Here is a 24,652-nt window from a genome sequence, read left to right as displayed (position 1 = left end):
ATATAAACCATAGTTCTTTTTCTATTCCATGGTACTTAATATAAATCTCATTTAGATCAATCCTCTACTAGATGTATCTCATACATCATACCGATTATATCACATATAATCAAAATACCTCTTGTCAATTTGAACATTTCAAATCAACACCAAGAACTTGATCCTTCAACATAAATCCAAGCTACCAAAGGGATTGGAACTGTAGATCTGAAGCTCTAACGGTACGTGAATAACTGACTAAACTCTTTAGTCACGGGATCCACCATCTGTTAATTACCAGGAACTCCGCTAAAGACCGACAGCTGAACTCTTCTCACTATAGATATATTATGTGTCCATCGTAACCAATCAGCAGTGCGACAACCCTTTACAGATCGCTCGTAAGTACAGTTGGGCCAATAACCGTTATGCCCTTATAGTTACATCTGTCTCCTTAAGTATCAATGATCCATCTAATGAACATAAATCATAGTCTTACTATAATTAAGTCTTCTCTTCCAAAGAGAAGTTGTGGCCACTATGTTCAAGCCTCGGAATCAGCTCTTAAGGGAGCAATCTCTCTACTTATCCCTGCTTCGAGAAAGAAGTGAATTCCATATTGTGGATTGAGTTCCCAGCTCCCTGATCAGACAAGTCTCCAAAAAGGTAGGCATGTTTAGTTGGCAATTTGGCCACTCTCACTCATACTAATCAAAGGATAGCCCTTAAAGACAGGAGTTCATAAAACACTCAGGATTGAGGTCGTGTCACCTATGGTCGTTTAGGTGAGATGAAACTCTCTATTATCAATGACGTTCTATATAGAGTCCCAGGTCTTATACAAACTCTTTGTATAGGACATTCCCGCTCCATGTCTCCACACGAATGGTCAGGATCAACCATTTGTAGTAGTTTACAACACTTGCAAACCTCTATAAAGCGGGTCGTACCCGTAGTGTCAACAGGATCAGGTATCCCACCTTAATCCTTATACTACAAACCAATTTAGGTTATCACTTAAGGCATGATCCACTTGTATATCACATATACATGCTTAAGTTCACATAAGATAACCAAGGAGCTTTGTTTATTGGATATGAGTAAATGTCAGAATTAAATAACACTTATTTTATTCATTGAACAATGTGCATCTTTACAAAACAACGAGACTCCGGGAGAATCAGGACACCAATCCCAATATCAACAGTACGATGACCCTTCACAAATTGCTTGTAAGTATAGTTGAGCCAAAATTACCATTTTGATCCTGTAGTTACATATCACTCCTTAAGTACCATTGATTCCTCTAATGAACAATAAATCATAGTCCAACTATGACTGAACCTCTCTCGAGCCAGGAAAAGGTGTGGCGTCACATTGTTCAAGTCCCAGAACCAGGCCTTAAGGGAGTAAGTTATCTATTTACCCCGACCTCGGGAAAGGAGTGAATTCCATCTTGTGTAGCTGCGTTCCCAACTCCCCATTTAGATGAATCCCCAAAATGGTAGACTTATTAAGTCGGCGATCTGGCCACTGTCACCCATACAAATCAAAGGACCGTCTTCATAGGTAGGAGTTCACAACTCACTCAGGATTCAGGTCATGTTACCTATAGTCATCCTGGTGAAACACGAGTCTCTATTATGAACGACGTTATATATTGAGATTAGACATTTCGTGGTCTGGTTTTATACAAACTCCTTTGTATAGAATATTCCAACTCACATGTCGATACATGAATGATCAGGATCAAATCATTTGTAGCACTTTACAAGAATTATAACACCTACAAAATGGGCCATACTCATAATGTCACAAGGATAAAGTACCCAACCTTATCCATCTACTACAGAACTTTTAGGTTATCACTTAAACATGATCCACCCGTATGTATCTTCATACATGTTTAAGCTACAAGATAACCTTGGATATTAGTTTGTTGGTTTATGGTTAATGAAACAAAAAATAGAGTAAAATATCATATATTTTATTAAACAAACAATGAGTTTGTACATTTACATTTATAAACTATAGGACCCTACGAGATTTAGGGCATCAACCCCAACAGTAGCATTATCATAAAATATTGGATTTATATTAGAAATTTAATAGATACTAAATATGTAAAATAACGTTAAAATTTACGACATATCTTTAGGACCAATCTTTAGCAAGGAAAATGATGAAAGTTCGTACTGATAACATGTTGTGAATTTGAGGAGCACAACGATGCACAATGAGAACACAGATGTGGAAAAAATATAATATAATAATAATAATATATAATAAAATAAATATATTATAATATATAAATATATTATAATATATAAATATATAAAACAAATAAATAACAAAAAGTAAAGAAAATAACAAAGAATAGATTTTTCCACTTTTTCCAATCTTTTTGGATTGATCACCTGTAAGCCCCTAAACCTATTTTACTAGTTATACATGTTTAAGTCCCCTTAATTAGTGTTTAGTTACTCTATTATATATTTAAATTCTTTAAGCATGTGGTTATAATGTTAGTGGTAGCTAAACTATTATGAAAGTTGTAATGAGTATGCGTGTGACGTAGAGGTGAGGAAAATTTTTCTAAGTCTTAAAATGGGTACTTTCGAGTAGTAAAGGGTAGTCAACACTTAGACAAATTTGGGGAAGTTAAGACATATGAAGGTAGGTGTGACGCCAGGTTGAAAGGGAGGTAGGATTTTGCCTCAGTATTGGAGGTTGTGCTCTCAGGTAAGATAAGAAAGCTAACACTTAGAATGAAATCAGACATGTAGAAGTGAGGAACGCATGAGCAATTGCAGGCTTAAGAGCCTAAGGGTGAAAATTGGCTAAGTCTAACAGAAGGTATGCGTCAAGGGCCATATGGAGGTTAGTAAAAGCCTAAGATGGATAGTATGCAGACATTTAAGGTTGCCTAAGTGAACGCATGGTAGTCGAGGAGTGCTGAGGCGTGTTGGAGGTAAGGAATACGTTTATGAGCAGCAGGCCTAAGCACAAGTGTCTAAAGGTAAAATCAATGTATGCATTGAATAGTGATGCATGAGCAAGGGAATGCAACATTAGCTGTGGTATGCGTTGGCTGAGGAAAAAGACTAGTGGGGATGCCAACCTGAGCGTTGGTAAAAGACTTAAGCATTTAGCTTAATCACCCAGTTTATGGCTATGTGGCGTGCTTAGAGGCTCTAAAGAGGGGTCATTGCGCCAGCTGTCAGTTTAAGGAAGTTTTACAACCATGCAACCTTAGTATAAAATGAGAGTTTGATTTTTAGTGCTTGGTTTGGGCATTCTACTCGAGCTAAGGAAAGGAAATTTTTGCCAACTTAATGCTTGGAGGTTGAAAGAGTTGAAACAAGGTTGCTAGAGGAAAAATTTCCATGGAATTGAGTTGAAGATTGAAGAATCTCTTTGAGTGTTCGAGGATCTTAGGCTACGCGGACGAGTTGTAAAGATTGGTGAATTCCAAGTTTGGGGAAAGGAATCAGAAGCTAGAATTATAAGGTAAGTTGGTTGAGATTTCTAGGAATAAGTTCTTAGAAGAAAATCTCATGATTTTAAGTCGGGAATTTAAGTCATTCAAGCTAAAAGTGAAATCTAGAATTTTGGTTAAATGAACAAGCAGACAACTGCAACCCACGCACAAGCAAGCAGCTGATCAGCAGATGCTAAGTGTGGGCGAGCGTCCATCACATGGGCGAAGCCAGCACGTTATGACGCCTAGGAGTATCTTGTACGAGTTTCCACACACTAGCTAGTTATAAGGTAAAAACTTGGTTAAGTGTGGTAATGCGTTAAATACCAATACTCTGAGAATGCGTCAAATAGAAAAGGCATGAGATGATGTGTTGAACTAGATTTAAGGTTTAGCATGCATTACCTTGAATAATAAGTTAAGCTCGAGAGAAAGCTAAGGCATTAACCAAAGGTTCTTATCATTTTTACAGGGCAAACACATATAGGGGAGACTTACAATCTTTTAAGGAAGTAACCCAAAGACAGTGAGTGAATAGTTTTTAAAATATTTGCTAAGTGTTTTACTTATGCATTTCCAACATGTAGTTACTTTTATCTTGATATTCCAATGCACGCTTTAAGTAATGGGAGTCAAGTATGAACACATGTTAATGATTTAAAGAGTCTTTTTTTACATGTAATTTCCATGCGCTCCACTAGAGTTTTATGCCATGACTTTGCATTAAAAATGAGCTATTTACTGATTCCTTTAAGCATGATAAGTATGATGTTTTATGATGTTAACATGTATGTTTGATATGTAAAACCTACTGCTAAGCTATGGTACCGAAGGTATGGTAAGGTATCCAGTTATATCACGATCCTTGCTATCAAAGGTATGGTAAGATAAGCAGGATCCTACTCAATTCTACATGTACGTAAGATCTATATTATTGACGTTGATGAGATCGAGAAAAAGGGCTCTCTCTCAATTAAGGTTTTTAGGAATTGAGCAAAAGGGCTCTCCCGCATGTTCATGCAAAGGAGTAGAGGAATTCTACAAGGAATGTTGATGAGTTTTAATCCAAGATTTTACATGTTATGAATTCATATTTTCTAATTTTATATCTGAACCTTGGAATGTGAATGTAAATGTTTTATTATAAACATGTTTATATCATGAGTTTATGAAAGTATGTTTCTTTTAAGGAAGTCACTCACTAGGCATTTTAAGCTCGCCCTTTCTAATATTTTCCTCCCCAGGTAGAGGTCGACGTCCCAAGACCTAGCAGTTCCAGTCAGTCACTTCTCAGAAACCTCATGGAATTTGAAGCTTAGGTGGCTCATTATGTCTTGTAAATTTGGATCTTATATTCAAACTGTGGGAAGTCAGAGTAGAGTTTTATGGTTGTTGTAATGAAACTTACTGGACGCTTAACTATGATATATGTGACTAAATGTTCTGATGTATGAGAATCTGTATGTTTAAGTTGTGTTATCTATTTGGTAATAGTCTGTTATAAGATGTAAACTATTTAGCAGGTACTAAGAGCATTGGTTCATGGAAGTATATTGGCAGTAATTGTCATAAGAAGATTGACAATCAGTGTCACTATCTTCACATTTTTCTCAAATTAGGAAGGAAATTCGGGAAGGGGTGTGACATCACCAATATGTGTATCTTTCAAAACCCACAAAATGCAATTATTTATAGGCAATTTGGCAAGTAGAATGTGAATTACATAGACATTAATAGTGTGGAGACACATGAGCAATACGTGAGCTGATGGATAAATGACACATGGCAAATGAACATTAATAATGGACATCTATATTACACCTAATTTCACATATTTATAATATCATGGATATTTTGAAATCTAAAAGCTTATTAGAGACCAAATATAAGGAAAAAAAGGTAAAAAAGTTGATCAAAGTCTCGAACTCATAATTTGCATTGTGTAATAAAAATAAACTTAATAATAAAACTTGTAATTTAACGCAGAGAAAAACAAATAAATAAATGCCTTTAATAAATAATATGCCTTGAAATACGAGCCCAAATCTTGAACTCCTCTCTTTCCCACAGCTCTCTGAGATTTTGTTCAGGCCATCGGGAAGAACTCGTCGCCATGGATTCACAGAACGACGGCGACGTTAGTTGCAGTCCTTCATGGAGCCCCGCCGCGAATTGGACGGTCGCTGGTGGCTGTTTGGAGAATACAGTTGCTTATGAATCCTTCTATTCTCCAATCAACGGCGATGAGACGGTCGAATCCGGCTCCAAGTCGCCTCTAGTTCTGCGCTGTCCCTCACCGGAGTCTGGTCCATGCGAGATCACTCGTGAGTTCCGAATTCATTGCATTCCTCTGATTGTTTGGTTTGATATTGAGTTTGAGTGATTTCAAGTGTTTTGAGTGTCGTGAACATTTCCTGAACAAATTAGGATCATAGAATGATACAAGGGAAATTTCAGTAAGAAATGATAAGTTTTTATTCATTTATGTGTAGGTTGTTTCACCTTCTGTTTTACTATAGCAAGAAAGTGACAATCAATCGATAATCTTAGGGCTGTAAGACTAAATAGAGAATCGATGATCATAAATCAAGATTAGTGATAGCTGAAACTTATCTAATATGATTTGGTTATCAAAGACGGGAATGATGACCTATATGTTGCTACAATTTCCGGTTTCTGGAAGTTGGGTGAATTTAGCAAATTCTTGTTTATCGAGTCACTTAGCTAAGTAACTTTAAAAGTGGTTTATTTTCGGAGTTGTTTATTTAAAGGAGATAGGCTATACATCATCAGTCCGTTTCCAGTTTGTTTGATCCCATATTTTTAATTAAAAATTGAGTTGGCCACATTGCGTTGAGCATTTCAGACTTTCAGTGATGCCTCTTGAGAGGGTAACTAAAGATCATGGTTTTGCAGTTCGTTTTGCGGAAAAGCACGAAATCCGACAGGTTTATGTTAGAAGCACTGCCCGAGTCTACGAGATGTACTACGCTACCAACTCTCAAAATGAAAATGAGTATTTTTGTACCGTTCGTTGTGGTGCTGCTTTGAGAGACGAAGAAGTGCTTCACACAAATGGAATTGAAGGTGTGTCTGCACATCTAAATGGGTCTAATGGAGTTGTGACTGAGGCAAATTCACAACGTGGCAGTAATCTGAACACGAATGAAGATGAATGGGTCGAAGTTAAAGCGCCTGATGGCCTGGCCCTTGATCATAAAAACAATTCTTCTACATCCAAGTCTGGTGCTGATTCAGTGAGGATTAAGCAGGTTGTTACATTGATCCCTGCCAATATTTTATTGACAAAAAGCTTTTATTTGGATTCTCATGTTTATGGTGTTCTCTCCTCAAGGTTCCTGGATATTAGTTTTCCAATCATTTTAATAAGCTGGATGAGAGATATAAGTTTTAGTGGAGCAAACTTGGACTAGTTTCAATTGACAATAATTGATCTTGTACAATTTTCCCTCTTAATGCATGGTTGTTGAATTGAAATATTTTATTTGAAGATAATAATGTAAATGACCAAAGTGTTTATTTAAGAATGTATCATTATCTCCTAGATTTGGTGAGTCTCCCAAATCTTGAAAGGGATGCTACCATTGGACTTGGAATGTCAGTGCCTGGTGATCTTTGATACATGTTTCTCTTTAATTTCATTCCATCCATTAATTTTGACATTGATGTGTACTGACTTTAGACCTGATCAGTGACTACTGAGGAGGAAGGAAACTAATTGTGTACATGGAGGAATTCTACCTAGGAAAGGAACGAAGGTTTAAAATTTAAACTGCAAAGTAGTTGGAAGAGGTCAGGATATTTAAACATGTCCCTTTATGGACGAAATCTACCAATGGAAGGAAGATTCACTGTGCAAATTAATAGGGACAAAAATAAAATCTGAATATCTAAATGGTGATCTGGATTCTGTTGTCTAATCTACGCAGTATTCTGACTAAATCTGTTTTTACTAATTCTTTACTGATGCCGACCTTTTCCCCAGGACTTTTATGAGGCTACCGCAGAAATAACGGATGCAAATCCTTGCACATCTCTTACAATCCGTCTTCTTTCACTTCAGAATAAAAGTCTTGTATATGTAGATGAAATCTATGTGTTTGCCAATCCTGTTGATTTAGAAGAAGAGAGCCCAGTGGAGAACTCAGTTCAAAGTTCTCAAAGTTCTTTGATGTCCATGCTTGTTCCAACCCTTCTGCAGTTATCTAAAACCACTGGCAGTAGTAAGAACAATGATGGTAGTAATTCTAATGCGGAGGGAATTCATGTATTACCCAAGATTGGGTCAGAAACTCTTAATTCAACCAATAGTGTAACTGGACTTCAGCAGCAAGAAAAATCTCGCGCAACCGATGATGATGAAGTGAAATTGCAAGAAGAAAAAGAGTCTGATAGACCTGTACGTCAGCCTGAGGTGCATCTACAAGTTCCTTTTGAAGATAGAATGCATGATGAAAATGAATCTCTTCATCGTATTGAAAACATTTTGGGCCAGCTTGTTTCTCGAATGGACAGAATAGAGAATTGTTTTCTAAGGTTTGAAGAAAATATGCTAAAACCCATTAACAGCATTGACGGAAGGCTAAAGCAGGTTGAGCAGCAACTTGAAATTTTAACTAAGGAGTCACATGGTTCAGAATGGCCATCTTGCTACAGAATGTCTGCTCCGAGCTTTTCTGCTAACGAATCAGGTTCTAACTCCTTCTATAACAGTGGGAACGATCATCCCAGTTGTGGACCAATTGCCCCGGATCAAAAGGAACTACATTCAGGTGCATCACCCATTGCACTGGATATATCCAACTCAGTGAGTTCTTCATTGTTGCGTCCAAGTCTTGTGGTGACTGCTCCTGAATTTTCAAACGGTGATGAAGACGATCAGGAGTGTGTTGTGGTTACTGCTCCTGAGTTTTCAAATGGAAATGGCGACGGCCAAGAGAATCAAGTCCCAGAGGTTCCAGTGGATGTGCCAAAGAATAAACCAAAACCATCCATTGATGATGTATTGGCATCTGCTCTCGCTCAATTCACGTTATCATCATCTTCAATCAGCACTCCGGAACATTCAAAAACTGTGGCTGTTAGATCTCCAGACCTTCCAAATGAAGCTGGAAACAACCACAAGAAATCTTTATCAAGTGATCTGTCTGAAAGTGAAATGGATCATTCAAGCTGTTCCCATGAAATTGATAACACACAATGCACAACAAATTCAGCTTCAGCCTCTCTGTACTCTGCCAATGGCTGGAACTTGAGCCCTTCTGCGCAAGATTATTCTTTCAAAATTGCTGATGGAGATGGAGAACAAGTTTTGGAGACATGGGAATCCAAGTGTGAGAGAGTTGATGCCGATGCTGATGTCAATGTCGGAGTTGCTTTGGATGAACACAATTTGGAAGGAATGGAGGAACTTGTAAATGTGGAAGTTATTGATGAAACAAGTGGAGATTCTGTTTCAGAGAAGAGGATTCCTATCCACCCTCTTTCCCATCATCCCGAAAACGAACCTGATAGAACTAATGCTGATGCGAACACCGATACCATAGAAGTTACAAAAGGAAGCTATGACATAGACATAGTCCACGATGTTCTTGGATTTTCTCGTGACACATCCATTGTTAATTTTGAGATTCCAATCCTAGACGTAAGCTTCACCACCACCATTGCAGATTCGTCTTCGGACGACACCCTCAAAGATTTTTTTGGGGGCACGGCAGAATCGAGCTACGGAGCTTCTTGTCTCAAAGAAATTTATGACGTTACTCCTGTTGACGAGCAATGTGAGCTCATTTTGGTTGAGGAAGAGAGCCAGGAGAATGCTACCTCAACAAATGGTCCCATATCGGTTGATATGAACTACTATACCATCATGAGCGACCCTCTAATTGCCACTGATGGCGAAAATCAGCGGGTCATCTGGAGTCTTATATGATTAATTTCTGGTATATTTCTTATTGTGGACGTGGATGTGAATTTGTAAATAAATCCTTTTTAGCCCATAAATAATTTTAGTTTAACTTAGTCTTTGTTTTTGTTCCTTTGTCCCTGGTTTATCTTTTGATTTTAAAATTTTCATAAAAATCTAAAATCGTTCATTTCATTTTCATTTTTTATCTTTTTATTCAGTAACATTTCTAAAATATTTTTGGTCATTTGTAAATTTGATATTGGATTTAATACGTGTACTATAAAACATCATAAGAATGTATGATAGCATGTAATCTTTTTATTATTAGGAATCAACTGATCAGGATCAACTTTCTTTATAAACTCTTCAAATGACATTTTAGAAAAAAAAGGCCATTTTGATAAAAAGTTTGTGCATTTGGTTTAATTTTTCAAATGTTTTTTTTTTTTTTTTTTTTTTTTATAAAAAAAACTCATTTTGGAAAATATGTGTCATTGGAAACCACTTAAGATAGTTTTTGAAAAGATGAGTTTATGAAATAAGTTCGTTTAAGCGAATTACTTTATTGTTACAAATTTATAAACATTTGAAAAGTTAAACTAAATATTTGTTACATACTAAAGTTTAAGAATTAAATTATTAAAGAAAAGAAAAAGATAGTGAGTACAACAAACGTGGGGTACAGGAATTTGAACTTTTGACCTCAAGTGAAGGAGGCAATGAGTATATATCAATTACCAATAAGCTATATTCATGTTGACAAAAATTAAATCATTATATAGTAAAAATTAATTCTTGATTTTGATGAGATTTATTATAGTATGAACTAGATTGTTACACATTTAAAAGTATAGAGACCAAATTGTTACGTCCTAAAGTTCAAAGGTATTCTTTCACATATTTAAGTGCGAGGACTAAAACGTTATAAACTAAAGCTTATGGATTAAACTACTACTTCTATAAAAGTTCAAGAACCAAAATATTTTTAGATGATAATGAAATATTTAATATCAAAGACAAGGTACTTTCTTTTTTTTCAAAAAAATAATAATTGAGAGGATGAAGTATCAAACCTTCTACCTAAAAAAATGAAGTGTATGCTAGTTATTGTTGATTTAAGCTTAAAAATGCATTTTTAATCTCCAAGTTTTGGATCTAGTTTCAATTTAGTCTCAGGTTTCAAAATGTTACATATTTAGTCTTAAGTTTTGAGTTTGGTTTTAATTTAGTTTTTACAGTTCAAAATGCTATAATTTTACCCTTGACATTTGAGTTTTGCTTCAATTTGGTCATTATGTTTCAAGATTTACACTTTTAACCTCGATTTTTTTACTAAATATTCATTTTCTATCTTTAGAGTTTAATAAATTAAAAAACGTTAAAAAATTATAATTAATTAAGTTTCACTATTTTTTTTATCACTTTCAAAATTAAATTTAAAATTTCACTTCATAATTATTGTTGCGAAATCGACAATTAAAGAACACAAAAAGGAACGTAGAGTAGGGAAAGATCGACACACAAATATACGTGGTTCACTAACAGTGTGTTAGCTACCACGGGCACAGGGAGAACAATATTATTTCGAGAGAATGTTTTCAGAATTACATCAAAAACGACGCCTCTAGGTTAGAGAGTTTATATATCGTACTACTCTAAACCCTAGGGTCAAAATCGTAAATAACTGAAAATAAATAAATATGCTGAATACAAAATCTGAATAGGTTTCGGGGGCGTTGTCCCTGAACCCCCTCCAGGGTGCGCCACCCTTGGATCCTGGCTCGCTGACCGGTCAACGAGACCCCGTTACTAGATTGTTTGAAGCACCAACAAACAGATTCAAGGATTTCAACAATTATTTTTAACTAACTAAAAGAAATTGACGTAAATTATTGAAAGTGAATATTTGAAATTAAAAATATCAAATCTTGAAACTCATGAACCAAATTGAAACAAAATTCAAATCTCAAGGATAAAATAGTAACATTCCAAAACTTAGAGACTAAATTGAAACAAAACTCAAAATTTAAAGACTAAATACATAATATTTAAAAACCTAGAAACCACCTAGAAACTAAAGTCAAAATATAGGAATAAAAAATATATTATTATTTTATAAATATAATAAAATAGATGCCCAATGTTTAGTGTCTTAAAATCCATGTGTCATTTTTCATATTGTCCATGTGCCTTCTAATAATTCATGCTTGGTGTCCATGTAAGTCCACATCCTACTTAGCATTTTGTCTATGAATAATGGCATTTGATGGATCTCAATAGAATGCACATTGTTGAGAAATTCACTTCAAAATTCCATTAATTGTCATATTATCCAATTTTAAGATTTTTAGTTATTTTATTTTATTTTATATTATATTTATTTATTATTATGATATAAATATATTATTATATTATATTTTCTCTATATCCGTGTTCCCGCAGTGCTCCTCAATGTCACAATACGTTATTAGCACGAGCTCCTGTTGCTTCCATCGCTGAAGTATTGCCTTGACAAACCTTACAAAATTAGAATTTGCAACCCTTGACATTAATGACAATAATTATTTGTCATGGGTGCTCGATACCGAAATTCACCTGGATGCTATGAACTTGGGAGAATCAATTAAAGAATAAAATACAACATCCAGTCAAGACAAAACAAAAGCTATGATTTTCCTTCGCCATCATCTCCACGAAGGATTAAAAGTGAAATATCTTACAATAAATGATCCTCGTTTCTTGTGAAAAATTTTGAAAGAAAGGTATGATCATCAAAAGATAGTTATTCTTCCTAAAGCCCGTTATGAGTGGATATATTTGAGGCTACAAGATTTTAAATCAGTAAGTGATTACAATTCCTCATTATTTAAAACCACTTCAAAATTGTTGTTATGCGGAGAAAAAATTACTAATGTTGATATGTTAGAGAAGACATTTTCTACATTTCATGTCTCGAATATGCTCATGCAGCAGCAATATCGAGAGAAAGGTTTTAAATAATATTCTGAACTAATTTCATGTCTTGTCGTGGTCGAACAAATAACGAGTTATTGATGAAGAATCATGAATTTCGACCAACTGGAACAACACCATTCCCTGAAGTGAATGTTGTGAACATTAGTAATCGTGGTCGAGGTCATGACCGTAGTAAAGGAAGAGATAGTTATTATTTTCATGGTAGTCGTTCTAATAATTTAAATTTCGAAAGAACTACACAAAATGATGCTCTCACAGGAAAAACTCTACAAGATAAAAGTTCAAAGAGTGTTGAAAATAAATGCTTTCAATGCGAAATGACTGGGCATTGGTCATGTACTTGTCGTATGTCAAAATACTTAGTTGACCTCTATCAAGCCTCCCTGGAGGAAAAAGAGAAAAATGTGGAAACAAATTTTACATACCAGAATAATGACATATTTGACCCATCCCATATGACAAATTTAGATGTGGCAGACTTCTTTGAATCTCCTGAAGAAAAGATTGACACAGTTGGTGGAACATCAAGTGTTTCTTTTGACTTTGAGAATATCTAGACTTAATGTTGTTGTTTTCTTTTATCTATCTTCATGTTTTTTTAAAGTAACTTTTGTATATTTTAAGTGTTGCGTTTCTATTTTGTAATTATTTTCTTTTAATGAAGAAACATAGATCATTTCATATATTTGGTGTTTAAAAAATGAGTAAAGAAGATCTATGACTGGCAGACAGTGCAACTACATACACAATACTTACAAATAAAAAATACTTTTCCAAATTAACAATGTTGAAAGTAAAAGTAAATACAATATCAAGTTCTGTAAACTTAATCGAAAGTTTTGGAAACCAAATATTATTTTGCCTAAAGGAACAAAAATTACAATTGAGAATGCATTTCTCTAGTAAATCAAAGAGAAATCTTATAAGTTCTAAAGATATACGTTGCAATGGTTATCATATTGAGACTAGTAGTAAGAATAATGTGGAATATCTATATATTATCTATATTGTCTCAAATGAAAAATGTATATTGGAAAAATTGTCTGCTTTATCTTATGGATTGTATTATACTTATATACAAGTAATTGAAATATATGCAATAATGAACCTGGAGTTCATGAATCCATACATATTTACAATTTGGCATGATTGATTGGGTCATCCAAGATCTATAAGATGAGGAGAATTATCGAGAATTTAAATGGACACCCATTGAAGAATCTAATGAATTATCATGTGATACTTGCTCTCAAATAAAATTAATAATTAGACCATGACTAGCTAAAATGGGAATGAATCACCTGCATTTTTATAACGAATTCATGGTGATATATATGGACCTATTAACCCACCAAGTGGATCATTTAGATATTTTATGGTATTAATAGATGCATCTAGTAGATGGTCACACGTGTGCTTATTATCAAGTCGAAATATTGCATTTGCAAAATTACTTGCTCAAATACTTAAATAAGAGCATAATTTCTTGATTATACAATTAAATTTAAGACCATTTGTCTTGATAATGTTGGTGAAGTTACATCCTAAGCTTTTAATAATTATTGTATGTCAATTGTGATAAATGTTGAACATTTTGTAGCTCATGTTTATACACAAAATGGTTTAGTAGAATCATTGATGAAACGTTTACAATTAATTGCAAGACCATTACTTATGGGAGCTAAGCTTCCTTCATCTACATGGGGACATACTATTTTACATGCTATTTTACATGCATTAGGCCAGTAACTTATCATAAGTACTCGTCATTACAATTAGCTAATGGTTATGAGCCAAATGTTTTCCATTTGAGAATTTTTGGGTGTTCAGTATATGTTCCAATTGCTCCATCATAATGCACTAAAATGGATCCTCAAAGGAGATTAAGAATATATATTGGATATGATTCCCCATCAATTATTAAATATCTTGAACCCTTGACGGGTGATGTATTTACTGCACGATTTATTAATTGTCATTTTAATGAGACAAATTATCCAACATTCGGGAGAAGAAATTAAGAAATTGGAAAGAAATTACATGAAATGCATTGTCTCATTTAGATCCCTGTACAGATCAATGTGAACTTGAAGTTCAGAAAATAATTCATTTACAAAATATAGTAAATCAATTACCAGATGCATTTATAGATGCAAAGAAAGTAACTAAGTCACATATATGGATTAAAACAATCAAGACAGATGTGGTACAATCACCTAAGTGGATATTTATTGAAAGAAGAATATCAAAATAATCTAATATGTCAGTGTGTTTTTATAAAGAAATCACATTCAGGATTTGCTATTATAACTATATATGTTGATGACTTGAATATAATTGGAACTCCTGAAGAGTTTTCAAAGGCAATATAGTATCTTAAGAAAGAATTTGAGATGAAAGATCTCGAAAAAACAAAATTTTGTCTTGATTTACAAATTGAGCATTTAACAGATGAAATATTTATTCATCAATCAACTTATACAGGAAAATTTTGAAAAGATTTTATATGGACAAAATACATATATTAAATATTTCAATGGAAGTCCGTTCATTGGATATAAAGAAAGATATATTTCAACCTCGAGAAGATAAATGAAGAACTTAGTGGTCCTGAAATACTATATCTTAGTGCAATTGGTGCACTTATGTATCTTGCTAACAATACAAGACCAAATATTGTATTTTCTATAAATTTATTAGCTAGATATACTTTTTCTCCTACAATAAGACATTGGAACGGAATTAAGCATATACTCCGTTGTCTTTGAGGAACAATCGATATGAGTTTGTTTTATTCAAATAAATCAAATTTTGATTTAGTTGGTTATGCAGATTCTGGATATTTATCTGATCCACACAAAGCTAGATCTCAAAAAGGTTATTTGTTCACATGTGGATGAACTACTATATCATGGCGATCGGTGAAACAAACCATAATGACCACTTCATCAAATCATGCTGAAATTCTTGCAATTCACGAGTCTAGTCGAGAATGTATATGGCTAAAGTCAATGACTCAGCACATTCGTGAAATGTGTGGCTTGTCTTCTAATAAAAATCTTCCAACAATATTATACAAAGACAACCCAGTTTGTATAACCCAAATCAAAGGAGGATATATTAAACGAGATAGAACAAAGCATATTTCACCGAAGCTTTTCTACACTCATGATCTTGAAGAAAATGACGACATCACTGTATAACAAATTTGTTCAAATAATAACCTGACAGACTTATTTATAAAGGCATTACCAACCGCAACTTTTGAAAAATTGGTGCACAACATTGGAACGCGGCGACTCAGAGATCTTAAGTGATGTTTTCGTGAGGGGGAGTACATATATTGTATTCTTTTAGGAGTGTGTATTATATGAAATATGTACTATTTTTCCTTCACTAAGGTTTTTTCCCGTTAGTTTTTTTCTAATAAGGTTTTAACGGGACATATTTCACATATATATTTATGAGCATTTAAGGGGGAGTATAATAAATATCATAAAATAGATACCCAATACTTAGTGTCCTAAAAGCCACATGTCATTTTTCATATTGTCCATGTGTCTTGTAATAATCCATGGTTGATGTCCATATAAGTCCACATCCTACTTGCCACTATACCTATAAATAGTGGCATTTATGCATCTCAATGGAATACACTAGGTGAGAAATCCACTTCAAAATTCCATTAATTTTCATATTATCCAATTTTATGATTTTAATTATTTTATTTTATTTTATATTATATTTATTTATTATTATTATATAAATATATTATTATATTATTTTTTGTCCATATTCGTGTTCCACAATCATTATTCCGTATTTTAGAATACATATGGGGTATGAAAATTTGAACAACGTACCTCGAGAAACGTCTAGGCCAAATACCTAGCTAGGGAGGAAGTAGGAAAGTATAAGGTGTTTTCTCTCTCTCTCTTTTTTTTTTAAATTTTTTTAAACAATTTATTTATTAAAAAATTATAGAAATTAAGATATACTTCGAGTATATTGGAAATTTATTAAAAGATAATTCCAATATAATTTGAAAATATGGGTGAGAAAATGAATCAAACCGCGAAACACAAAGCTAAGGAAACTTGCGACGGCGAGCTGAGTGGAGAATTGAACTGCCGATCTCCTGCGGAGGCTAGGTCGCATCTCGAAGCTTTCTTGGAGCCATTTGGAAACACTGAATTCTTCTGATTTTACCTGAAGAAGAGAAGAAGACGCAAATGGAAGCGGCTGTGGTTGACCCTGGCTCCAAGCTTCTCAAAGCCGGACCTGCCATACCGGATCAGGCTCCCTCTATGGTATTTTGCTTCAATTGCTTTTCTGTTCTTTTCTATCTATTTGAGTTTGTATTTCTCCGCTGCGAGAACAGTTGAATGCAAGTTCCGCACTTCAGTTGCCGACGATTATTGAGAAATGTTATGATTCCTACCGTTTTTAGATCAGAATCAAATTATAGCTACTTCCCCGAGAAACGTTTTCCTCTTCATTAGACTAGCGGTATAGTGTAGGAACGTTGCTTTGGATTGAAGTTGAATTTGTACTCCTTGGTTATTTGCTAGGTTAGGGAAGTCTCAAGCCGAGTGTAGTAAACATAGAGTTTCCCACTCTTGGTACTAGTGTGGATTGTTATTATTATTATTTTTGAACTCGGTTTCTAGTTGGGGATTTTTCGCTTAATTCTTCTTAATTTCTCAGATTATTCCTACCCATATGAAACGTATGCCGGAGGATGGATCAGTTACTGATAATACACAATTTGAGGACGTGACTGTTGATCCGGTTGTTCGGGGCTTCATTAAGGATTGGGATGCCATGGAGGATTTGTTGCACCATGTTTTATATACGGGACTTGGATGGGAAATTGGCAATGAAGGACAGATATTGTTTACAGATCCACTTTCAACCCCCAAGGTCAGTCTCAGTTAATTTCATTATTTATTATTCATAATTCATAAGCAAATAATGGTTACCATTTCATTAAGAATCAATGGCCTGGCTCCTGCTTTCTATTGATCCTACGCACTGAAGAATGCTGTATGCTGTCTTATTCTTAGTAGTTGTATTATTATTATTATTACTACACGCACACTGACGATTTGAACATAGCTCAAGTAGTTAAGACATATGTCTTTTCGGAGGGCCCTCCCTTGGTTTGTTGACTAAAAAGAATAAATATGTGTGTGTGCGTGTCTGCATACAGGTATATACTTGCTGCAGATTTGATAAGTTATTTTTCCAAAAGTAGTGTCAGATGCGAATGATACCATTTGTAGTTGTTACCTGATTTTGTTGTGCATTCATTGTCTACTCAACTCCTCCAAAGATGTCTGTCTTTCTGTTAGGTAAACCACCACCTCTGTAGGCCTATGGCTACGATTGATTCATAGAGGCTAACAATAGAACATAGCTCCCCCTTGAACGTAGCTTACAAGTTACAACTTTCATGGTAATGGTACCATACTCTTCAAAGTGCAAGTTTTCTCAAAATTTTAATTTTCAATGGTAGTGAACTGTAATTCCATTCTAAGAATTCTTATGGTTCTGGAGAACCAACAGCCAAAATCTGTATGCGCCATATAGGAAGTATAGTTATGAACCTGTAGACCATCTATGCGAGGTGGTGAAGAAATGACATCAATTGATAGAAAAATACTTGCTGCCCCTTGGGGTTATCCCGAACTTGAAAGAATACATACATGCATGTACCATTCATATGTTTTCTTCTCTTCAAGGAAAATTAGAGGCTTTCTGTTTTCCAGGCTATCAGAGAGCAGTTGGTGCAATTGATGTTTGAGACATTCAACATCTCAGGATTTTATGCATCTGAACAAGCTGTATTGTCACTTTATGCTGTAGGGCGTATATCGGGATGCAGTGTTGATATTGGTCATGGAAAAATAGGTATACAAACTACATCTGAACAGTCCCTTACCAAAGCTATGGCCTGTATTTTGACAAATTTTTATTTTTTGTGGAATTCACATCCTTGCTTTTTTCAATGAATAGTTTTCCTATGGATGTCCAAAATTTATTTTACAAAATAAATAAAACAACTTATTAATTTGTTCCTTAATATCAAAATAGATATCATGCATTTATTTATTTTTTTGGGATAAGAAACAATCTCTATCGTGAAATTTCATGATAGAGATCATGGATTTTTAGAATTATATTTATAACTAACGAACATTACCTAGTTAGAATTAGTTGGTTTTAATGTTTTGTATTCATGCAAATAGAAAATTCAATGTTGTACCTGTTACTCTAATGTTATATAAACAGGGTATAACCTATGAGAATGTTCAAATAAAAGATTGAAAGACAGTGGTCAATGTTCCACGAGTATAATTATGAACATGGTATGAAGTGGCTTTGTGTTCCAATGCTTAGCCTTGCAGCAGATTCTCTGGTTATTCTAGCTACTGTACTGGCTCATCTCATCATGTTGGGGTTGTCTTGTTCGTTATTATTTCCTCAGCAGGACCCATAATTTCTTAAAAGGCACCCTTCTAAATTTTTATGTATCACTAAACAGCTTTCTTCTACCTTTACTTGAAGGTTCCAAGATTTGGTTTAAAATTATCATCGATAATATTCTCTAAAACCATTTCAAGCTCCCAATACAAGAAGCATAATTATTGTCTGTATTGCCTTGTGGCTTCATGACCAGATATTGCACCAGTAATTGAAGGAGCTGTTCATCACATTGCGTCACGAAGACTTGAAATTGGAGGCATTGACTTGACAAGGTTACTTGCACAAGAACTTGGAAAATCTCATCCAATGGCGAATATCAACACAGCTGATGTTGAGAAAATAAAAGAATTATATGCTTGTTGTGCTGAAGATGAGTTGGCTTATTCGAAAATTGGTGACTCATGCCAGCTTGAAACACACACCCTTCCCGATGGGCAGGTTTGTATTTGGATTTACATCTTAATGGTTGTTGATTTTCATTCTCTGTTTTTACTCCCCAAGCATGTCTTTATGCATGTACTGACAGTAACTGGTTGTTGAGCTGATTTTAGTTGGGGTAGGAAAGAGTTATGGACCTGATTTGAAATACAAGATAAAAGGAAATAAAAGAGATGATAACCTCATTTGAGGCAGTTTAAACTTCCCTTTAGGATTTTCGTGGAATCCCATCTTTCCAATTAACTCATAGAGTTCAATGTACAAGTCCTCTCCATCCCTTATTGACTTCCACAATTTAACAAAAACAACTCACTACCAAAGATCCCTAAACTAAGGAAACACTAACTATTATTATAGAGGATCACTACCTACTAATTGACTTAGTTGAAATACAAGGAATAAATACTAATTGATATCTTTTTATTTGAAATGCAAACAAGTCTCTTCATTGAAATAATGAAATGAGACTATTGCTCAAAGTACAATAAGAGAGACAAAGAGCGAAAGAAATCTAAGGATCAGGAGATGTACCCAGGAAATGCCAATTTAAACATATGTCTTGTATGGAGAAGTCTTCAAAAGGCTTGGATAAAGTGCACCAAGATGAAGCATTTAACCGAGCTACTTCAAAACAATCCATCACCCAAGTTGCTTGGCTTGATACACCCTCTGATTTCTTTCAAACCAAAGTTCAGCAAGCAATGCCTTAATCGCATTAGCCCAAATCAACCAAGGGCCTACTTTCAAACTGGATCTATTAGAAGTTGCCGAACATTATCCCGAAAATCATCACCAAACACCTGAGCAATTTGAAGAAAGAGATTATCTGCCACCAGCACTGAGCAGCATAGATGCAATCAAAGAAAAGGTGCTGTAAATCTTCACCAGCCGCTTCACACAGAGGTCAAATGGATGGAGACAAGCAATGTGAAGGTAACTTTCTTTGCATGACCGAGGAACAATTTAAGTGACCAAAAACTATGATTCATGCAAGGATTTTAACTTGCTGTGGACTTTTAGTCTTCCATAAAGCCTTAAGAACGACTTATCTCATCGTTGATTTCTATAACTTCAAAATCTATAAATTAAATATTAGTGATAATAAATAAAGTAGAATCTTTAGGATTTTAACATTCCTTTCCACCTAAAGGACACCTTTGTCTTCAAGAGTGAGAATGACTCTAACCATAGTGTGAATTCAGTACTTGATCGCTTTCTCTAGTGGGTCTTTCCACCAAGTAGGCCTCCAGTCATTGTATCTTCATTAATTATGAGCTTCACCCTCCATGAAGCACATCACTCTTTCACATCATGAAATTGTCCTCCATGAAGCATATCACTCTTCCACAATTATCAAAATCTCCTTCATGAACTAGCTTTGATACCAAATGTTATAGACCCGATTTCAAAAATACAATATAAAATATAAAAGTAAATGAAAAGAAAAACCGAAAATAAAAGGGATAATAAACTCATTCAAGGGAGTCTAAACCTCGATTTAGGATGTTTGAGGAATCCCAACCTCCCAATTAGCTCACAAAGTTCAATGATCAAGTTCTTTCGATCCCTTCTCGATTTCCACAACTTAACTTTAAAAAAAATTAAAACAACTCACTACTCTTATCCAGAAACAAAAACCTAAAATAACTTTCCACAATCTTTCTGATTACGATTTTGATGGAGATTTAGATGTTAGTGTGAGTAGTGAGGATATTATGGATTCTCGAGCACGAGATACTTTTGTTGAGGAGACTCCAAAGGTTTACTTTGCAGATGGTTTTGATACTTTGTTTGAGAAGGTGAAAATGTTCAAGCAAAATTGTCACCCATAATTCCTCCCAAGTTCTCTCTGCTTTGATTGAAAAACGTGGTTTTCAGATGAAATCAATTCCTCCTCGTTCTCCTTCAGTTAGTGCATAGCTTGGTGGTTTTGTCCAGGAATTGAACTAATTTTGTGGATTTCTTGTGTTTATGTGCCTAAGCCTTACTATTTTGTCCTTATAAAGTTACGTTTTTTCTCCTAGTAATTGTACACTTGGAAGTGACAGTTTAGAAGGTTTGATTTGTGGTTTGATTCTTACACTTTTGGCCTTATTGGACTTCTTACCTCGTTTGCACATTGGACTTATGTCGGCTCTGACTTTATAGTTTGTGTGCTCTCTAGTTTTGGTTTCTTTTTTGGAGCTGGTTTGTTAGGTTTTAAGTGTTTGTTTTTTTGATGTATTCTCCTCTTTGTATCTCAATAGTATTTCTTCTCCTTTTGTTTTTTTCGCAATTTCTGAATCCTCTGGAAGGTTATTGTATCTTTGAGCATTAGTCTCTTTTCATTTTAAAAGAACTAAAACAACTCACCACTCTTATAAAAAAAAAAACTAAAACAACTCACTACCAAAGATGGGTCCCTTCTCAAGTCATCAAATTCAATCTCACAAGTACCATGTTATTGCTAATAAAGAGCGACCTAATAATTAAAAATAACTCTACTTGGGTATGAAAAGGAACATGAGGATGGGTGACTCTGGCACAAGTTTATAGCAGAATAGGGGAATTAGACATGTTTCTCAAACCATTGTCTCTTCTTTCTTTTTTGTTGATTAAAGTTCAGTCTAAGAAGCATAGTACGTTAACAAGACTTGGATATGACACTACATGGACACAATGACATGTCATTTTGAAGAAACAACTATGACACAAACATGACAAGTGCACATATATTATATATACTTCTTTTAAAAGATGATTTTATTTTTATACAAGAAGGAATTTTAAAGGCAATGAATTTATGCATTTATATGCTTAAAAAAAGTTTAGTGTATTTCATTCTCAAAATATACTATTTTTCATCTATATTATTGTTAGTTTCTCTTTCGTATGCCTAACAAATGTTTAATATGTTGACTGATGTTAAATTATTTTCACTTTGTACAACTAGTGCCAAACATATGTCTATTGTGCAAACAAATGCCTGAGGAGTGTCCAACAAGTATTGGATTTGTCCAAGTGTTAGATATGGACACATTAATCAAACTAAAGTGTCAGTGCTTCTTAGGTCGCAACTAATTGTTTTATATTTTATGTTTTGCCTCATTACCTTCTATTGTTGTTGGTTGTGCTTGGCTTGAGTTGTGAATTTTGTATAATTATTTGGCGGAAGCTTTTAAAGTGCATGAAAAAAAAAAAAAATTTAGGGGCGGAGAACATCTGACCTTAAGAGAAGGAAATGATGTCCATTTTGCTCTTCAAAATAAAATTATAGATGAAGAATATTTGGATTTTATAATAACCTGATATTTGAAATGAGTACATACATGATTTTAAAACACTCTCAACTACTTAAACCTGTTACTTTAATGATCTTGCCGATACATTTATGGCAAGTAGTTTATTCTCATGTCTTTGGAATTGCTTTCTTGACTTCTGGTTTCCTCTGTCCTTTGCATTGCAATTTTTCCTCAACCACTAAGTATTCATTGTGATCTTTATAAATTAGACCTCTCTAAATCATGTTTGGCTGTTGATTCTTAGGTAATAACGATTGGAAGAGAGAGATATACTGTCGGTGAGGCATTGTTCCAGCCACAAATTTTGGGTTTGGACACACATGGAATTGTCGAGCAGCTAGTTCGGACTATTTCAACTGTATCATCCGATAACCACCGGCAGCTACTGGAAAACACTGTTCTATGTGGAGGCACTTCTTCAATGACTGGTAATGATTGACTTTAGCTGTCTCCCTTTTCTGTTGTATCATTTTCCTTCTGTTTACAACTACCATTACTTTGAGAGGGCACTGAACTCTGCCCATGCTATACACATGATTTTTTTTCCCAATTTTTTTTTTAGTTCTTGAAGAAAGCTATTCCTGTATATCATTATACATTTGGTAATTTGTTACCTTCTGCAGGATTTGAAGAGAGATTTCAGAAAGAAGCAAGTCTTTGTTCATCTGCCGTTCGTCCCGCTCTTGTGAAGGTAATATAATGCTTAACAAAATAGAAGGAAGCAATTAATGTTTTACTTTATAATCTGAATTCGTGTTTTCTTTGTTGCAAGGAACTGGACATGTTTGCTTGATTGATTATGCGGTAATGTCCTTTTCTTTTTACAGGCTCCAGAATACATGCCAGAGAATTTGTCCTTGTATTCAGCATGGATTGGAGGTGCTATACTTGCCAAGGTTGTCTTTCCCCAAAATCAACATATAACCAAGGCAGACTATGATGAAAATGGGCCTTCAATTGTTCATCGGAAGTGCTTCTAATGCCTTCTCAAATACATATCTTTCAGTATTTGTTTATCTTCCTACTTTTAGAATATTATATAGATGTACAATGGTAGGAAACTAGTTATGTACTATGGAGGCTTGATAGCTGTATGAGTATGGACCTGTATTTAGCCTAAATGTAAGCCATCACATCTATTAACTATGTGACGTAATAGGAGTGGATCCTATTAGTGTAAGTCATATTTAACAATATCATGCTAGGGAAGTAGGGATGGGATTTTGGATCCTTTCATTTAGAACTTAAATGAATCAATTGAAAAATTAAGGCCATATGGTTTTGACATTTGAACAGTTTAGTAAATTATGTGACAATTGAAAAGTCTAGCTTTTAAGAGTACAATTATTCAAATCAAGATGGCCAACAAAAGCAGTGTCGATAAGAGAGGTTACAGCTAGAGCAGCAGGGGGTGCAATTCCCAGTATCTCCTCACCAATTGTGTTGAGCTTAAAAACACGTCTCTAGTTATGGATATTTGATGCTCAAATCTCTTTGGGCGGTTTAGAAATGGGAAAAATAACCAAGTTTAATTGAACCCCAAACATTTAAAGAAGAGAATACAAGATCAGAAAGCTTTAGAAAGCACATTTTATACTAGTGCATAAATATTCTAAAATGCTAAAAAGATTTCCAAAAAAAAAAAAAAAAAAAAAAAAAGGGAAAGGAAACAGCAGAAAAATCTGAAAATGGGAGTGAAATTGAAAGATTTGGAAGTTGACAAACCATGGAGTATAAATGAAGTAACTTGTATGTATATAAACAATGACCTTTGTTTAGAGTCCTCTCACTTAGCAAAGATATAGTGCATATGTCAACATCACAATTGAACAAAAGCTTAAAACTCCATGTATCTTTTTTCTTGTATGTGATTCCTTTTCCATGGGTATATTTGTATTATATCTAAGAAATATATCTAATATCTATATCTATACTATATTAAAAGAGGCAATAAAGAGAAAATTTTTCTCTTCCCTTTTTGCCCTTACAACTTTTTGTAATTCCCATTTTGTCTCTATTACATCGCTTCAGTTAAAACCTTCGTGGTAGACACCTCATCAATCAAACCCTTTCATTGAA

The 24,652-nt window shown here is 34.4% G+C and overlaps 2 protein-coding genes across 2 annotated transcripts; both read left to right on the top strand.

The window, feature by feature from the left end:
* Positions 1-5,485: 5,485 nt before the first annotated feature.
* On the top strand, positions 5,486-9,513 carry LOC120086241. Its single transcript, XM_039042787.1, has 3 exons — positions 5,486-5,784; positions 6,377-6,732; positions 7,467-9,513. The coding sequence occupies exons 1-3, from the start codon at positions 5,574-5,576 to the stop codon at positions 9,411-9,413; spliced, it is 2,514 nt and encodes an 837-aa protein (XP_038898715.1). The 5' UTR covers positions 5,486-5,573; the 3' UTR covers positions 9,414-9,513.
* Positions 9,514-16,411: 6,898 nt separating this feature from the next.
* LOC120084453 (actin-related protein 7) lies at positions 16,412-23,860 on the top strand. The gene is made up of 7 exons (XM_039040235.1): positions 16,412-16,675; positions 17,073-17,288; positions 18,137-18,278; positions 19,048-19,292; positions 22,818-23,001; positions 23,197-23,264; positions 23,401-23,860. Exons 1-7 carry the CDS (start codon positions 16,598-16,600, stop codon positions 23,551-23,553), a joined length of 1,086 nt encoding a protein of 361 aa, XP_038896163.1. The 5' UTR covers positions 16,412-16,597; the 3' UTR covers positions 23,554-23,860.
* Positions 23,861-24,652: the final 792 nt, after the last annotated feature.

This window comes from Benincasa hispida, chromosome 9 (genome assembly GCF_009727055.1).
Source record: "Benincasa hispida cultivar B227 chromosome 9, ASM972705v1, whole genome shotgun sequence".
Taxonomy (NCBI): domain Eukaryota; kingdom Viridiplantae; phylum Streptophyta; class Magnoliopsida; order Cucurbitales; family Cucurbitaceae; genus Benincasa; species Benincasa hispida.
Note: the sequence above shows the minus strand (reverse complement) of the source record. Positions and strands in the feature narration are given on the sequence as shown.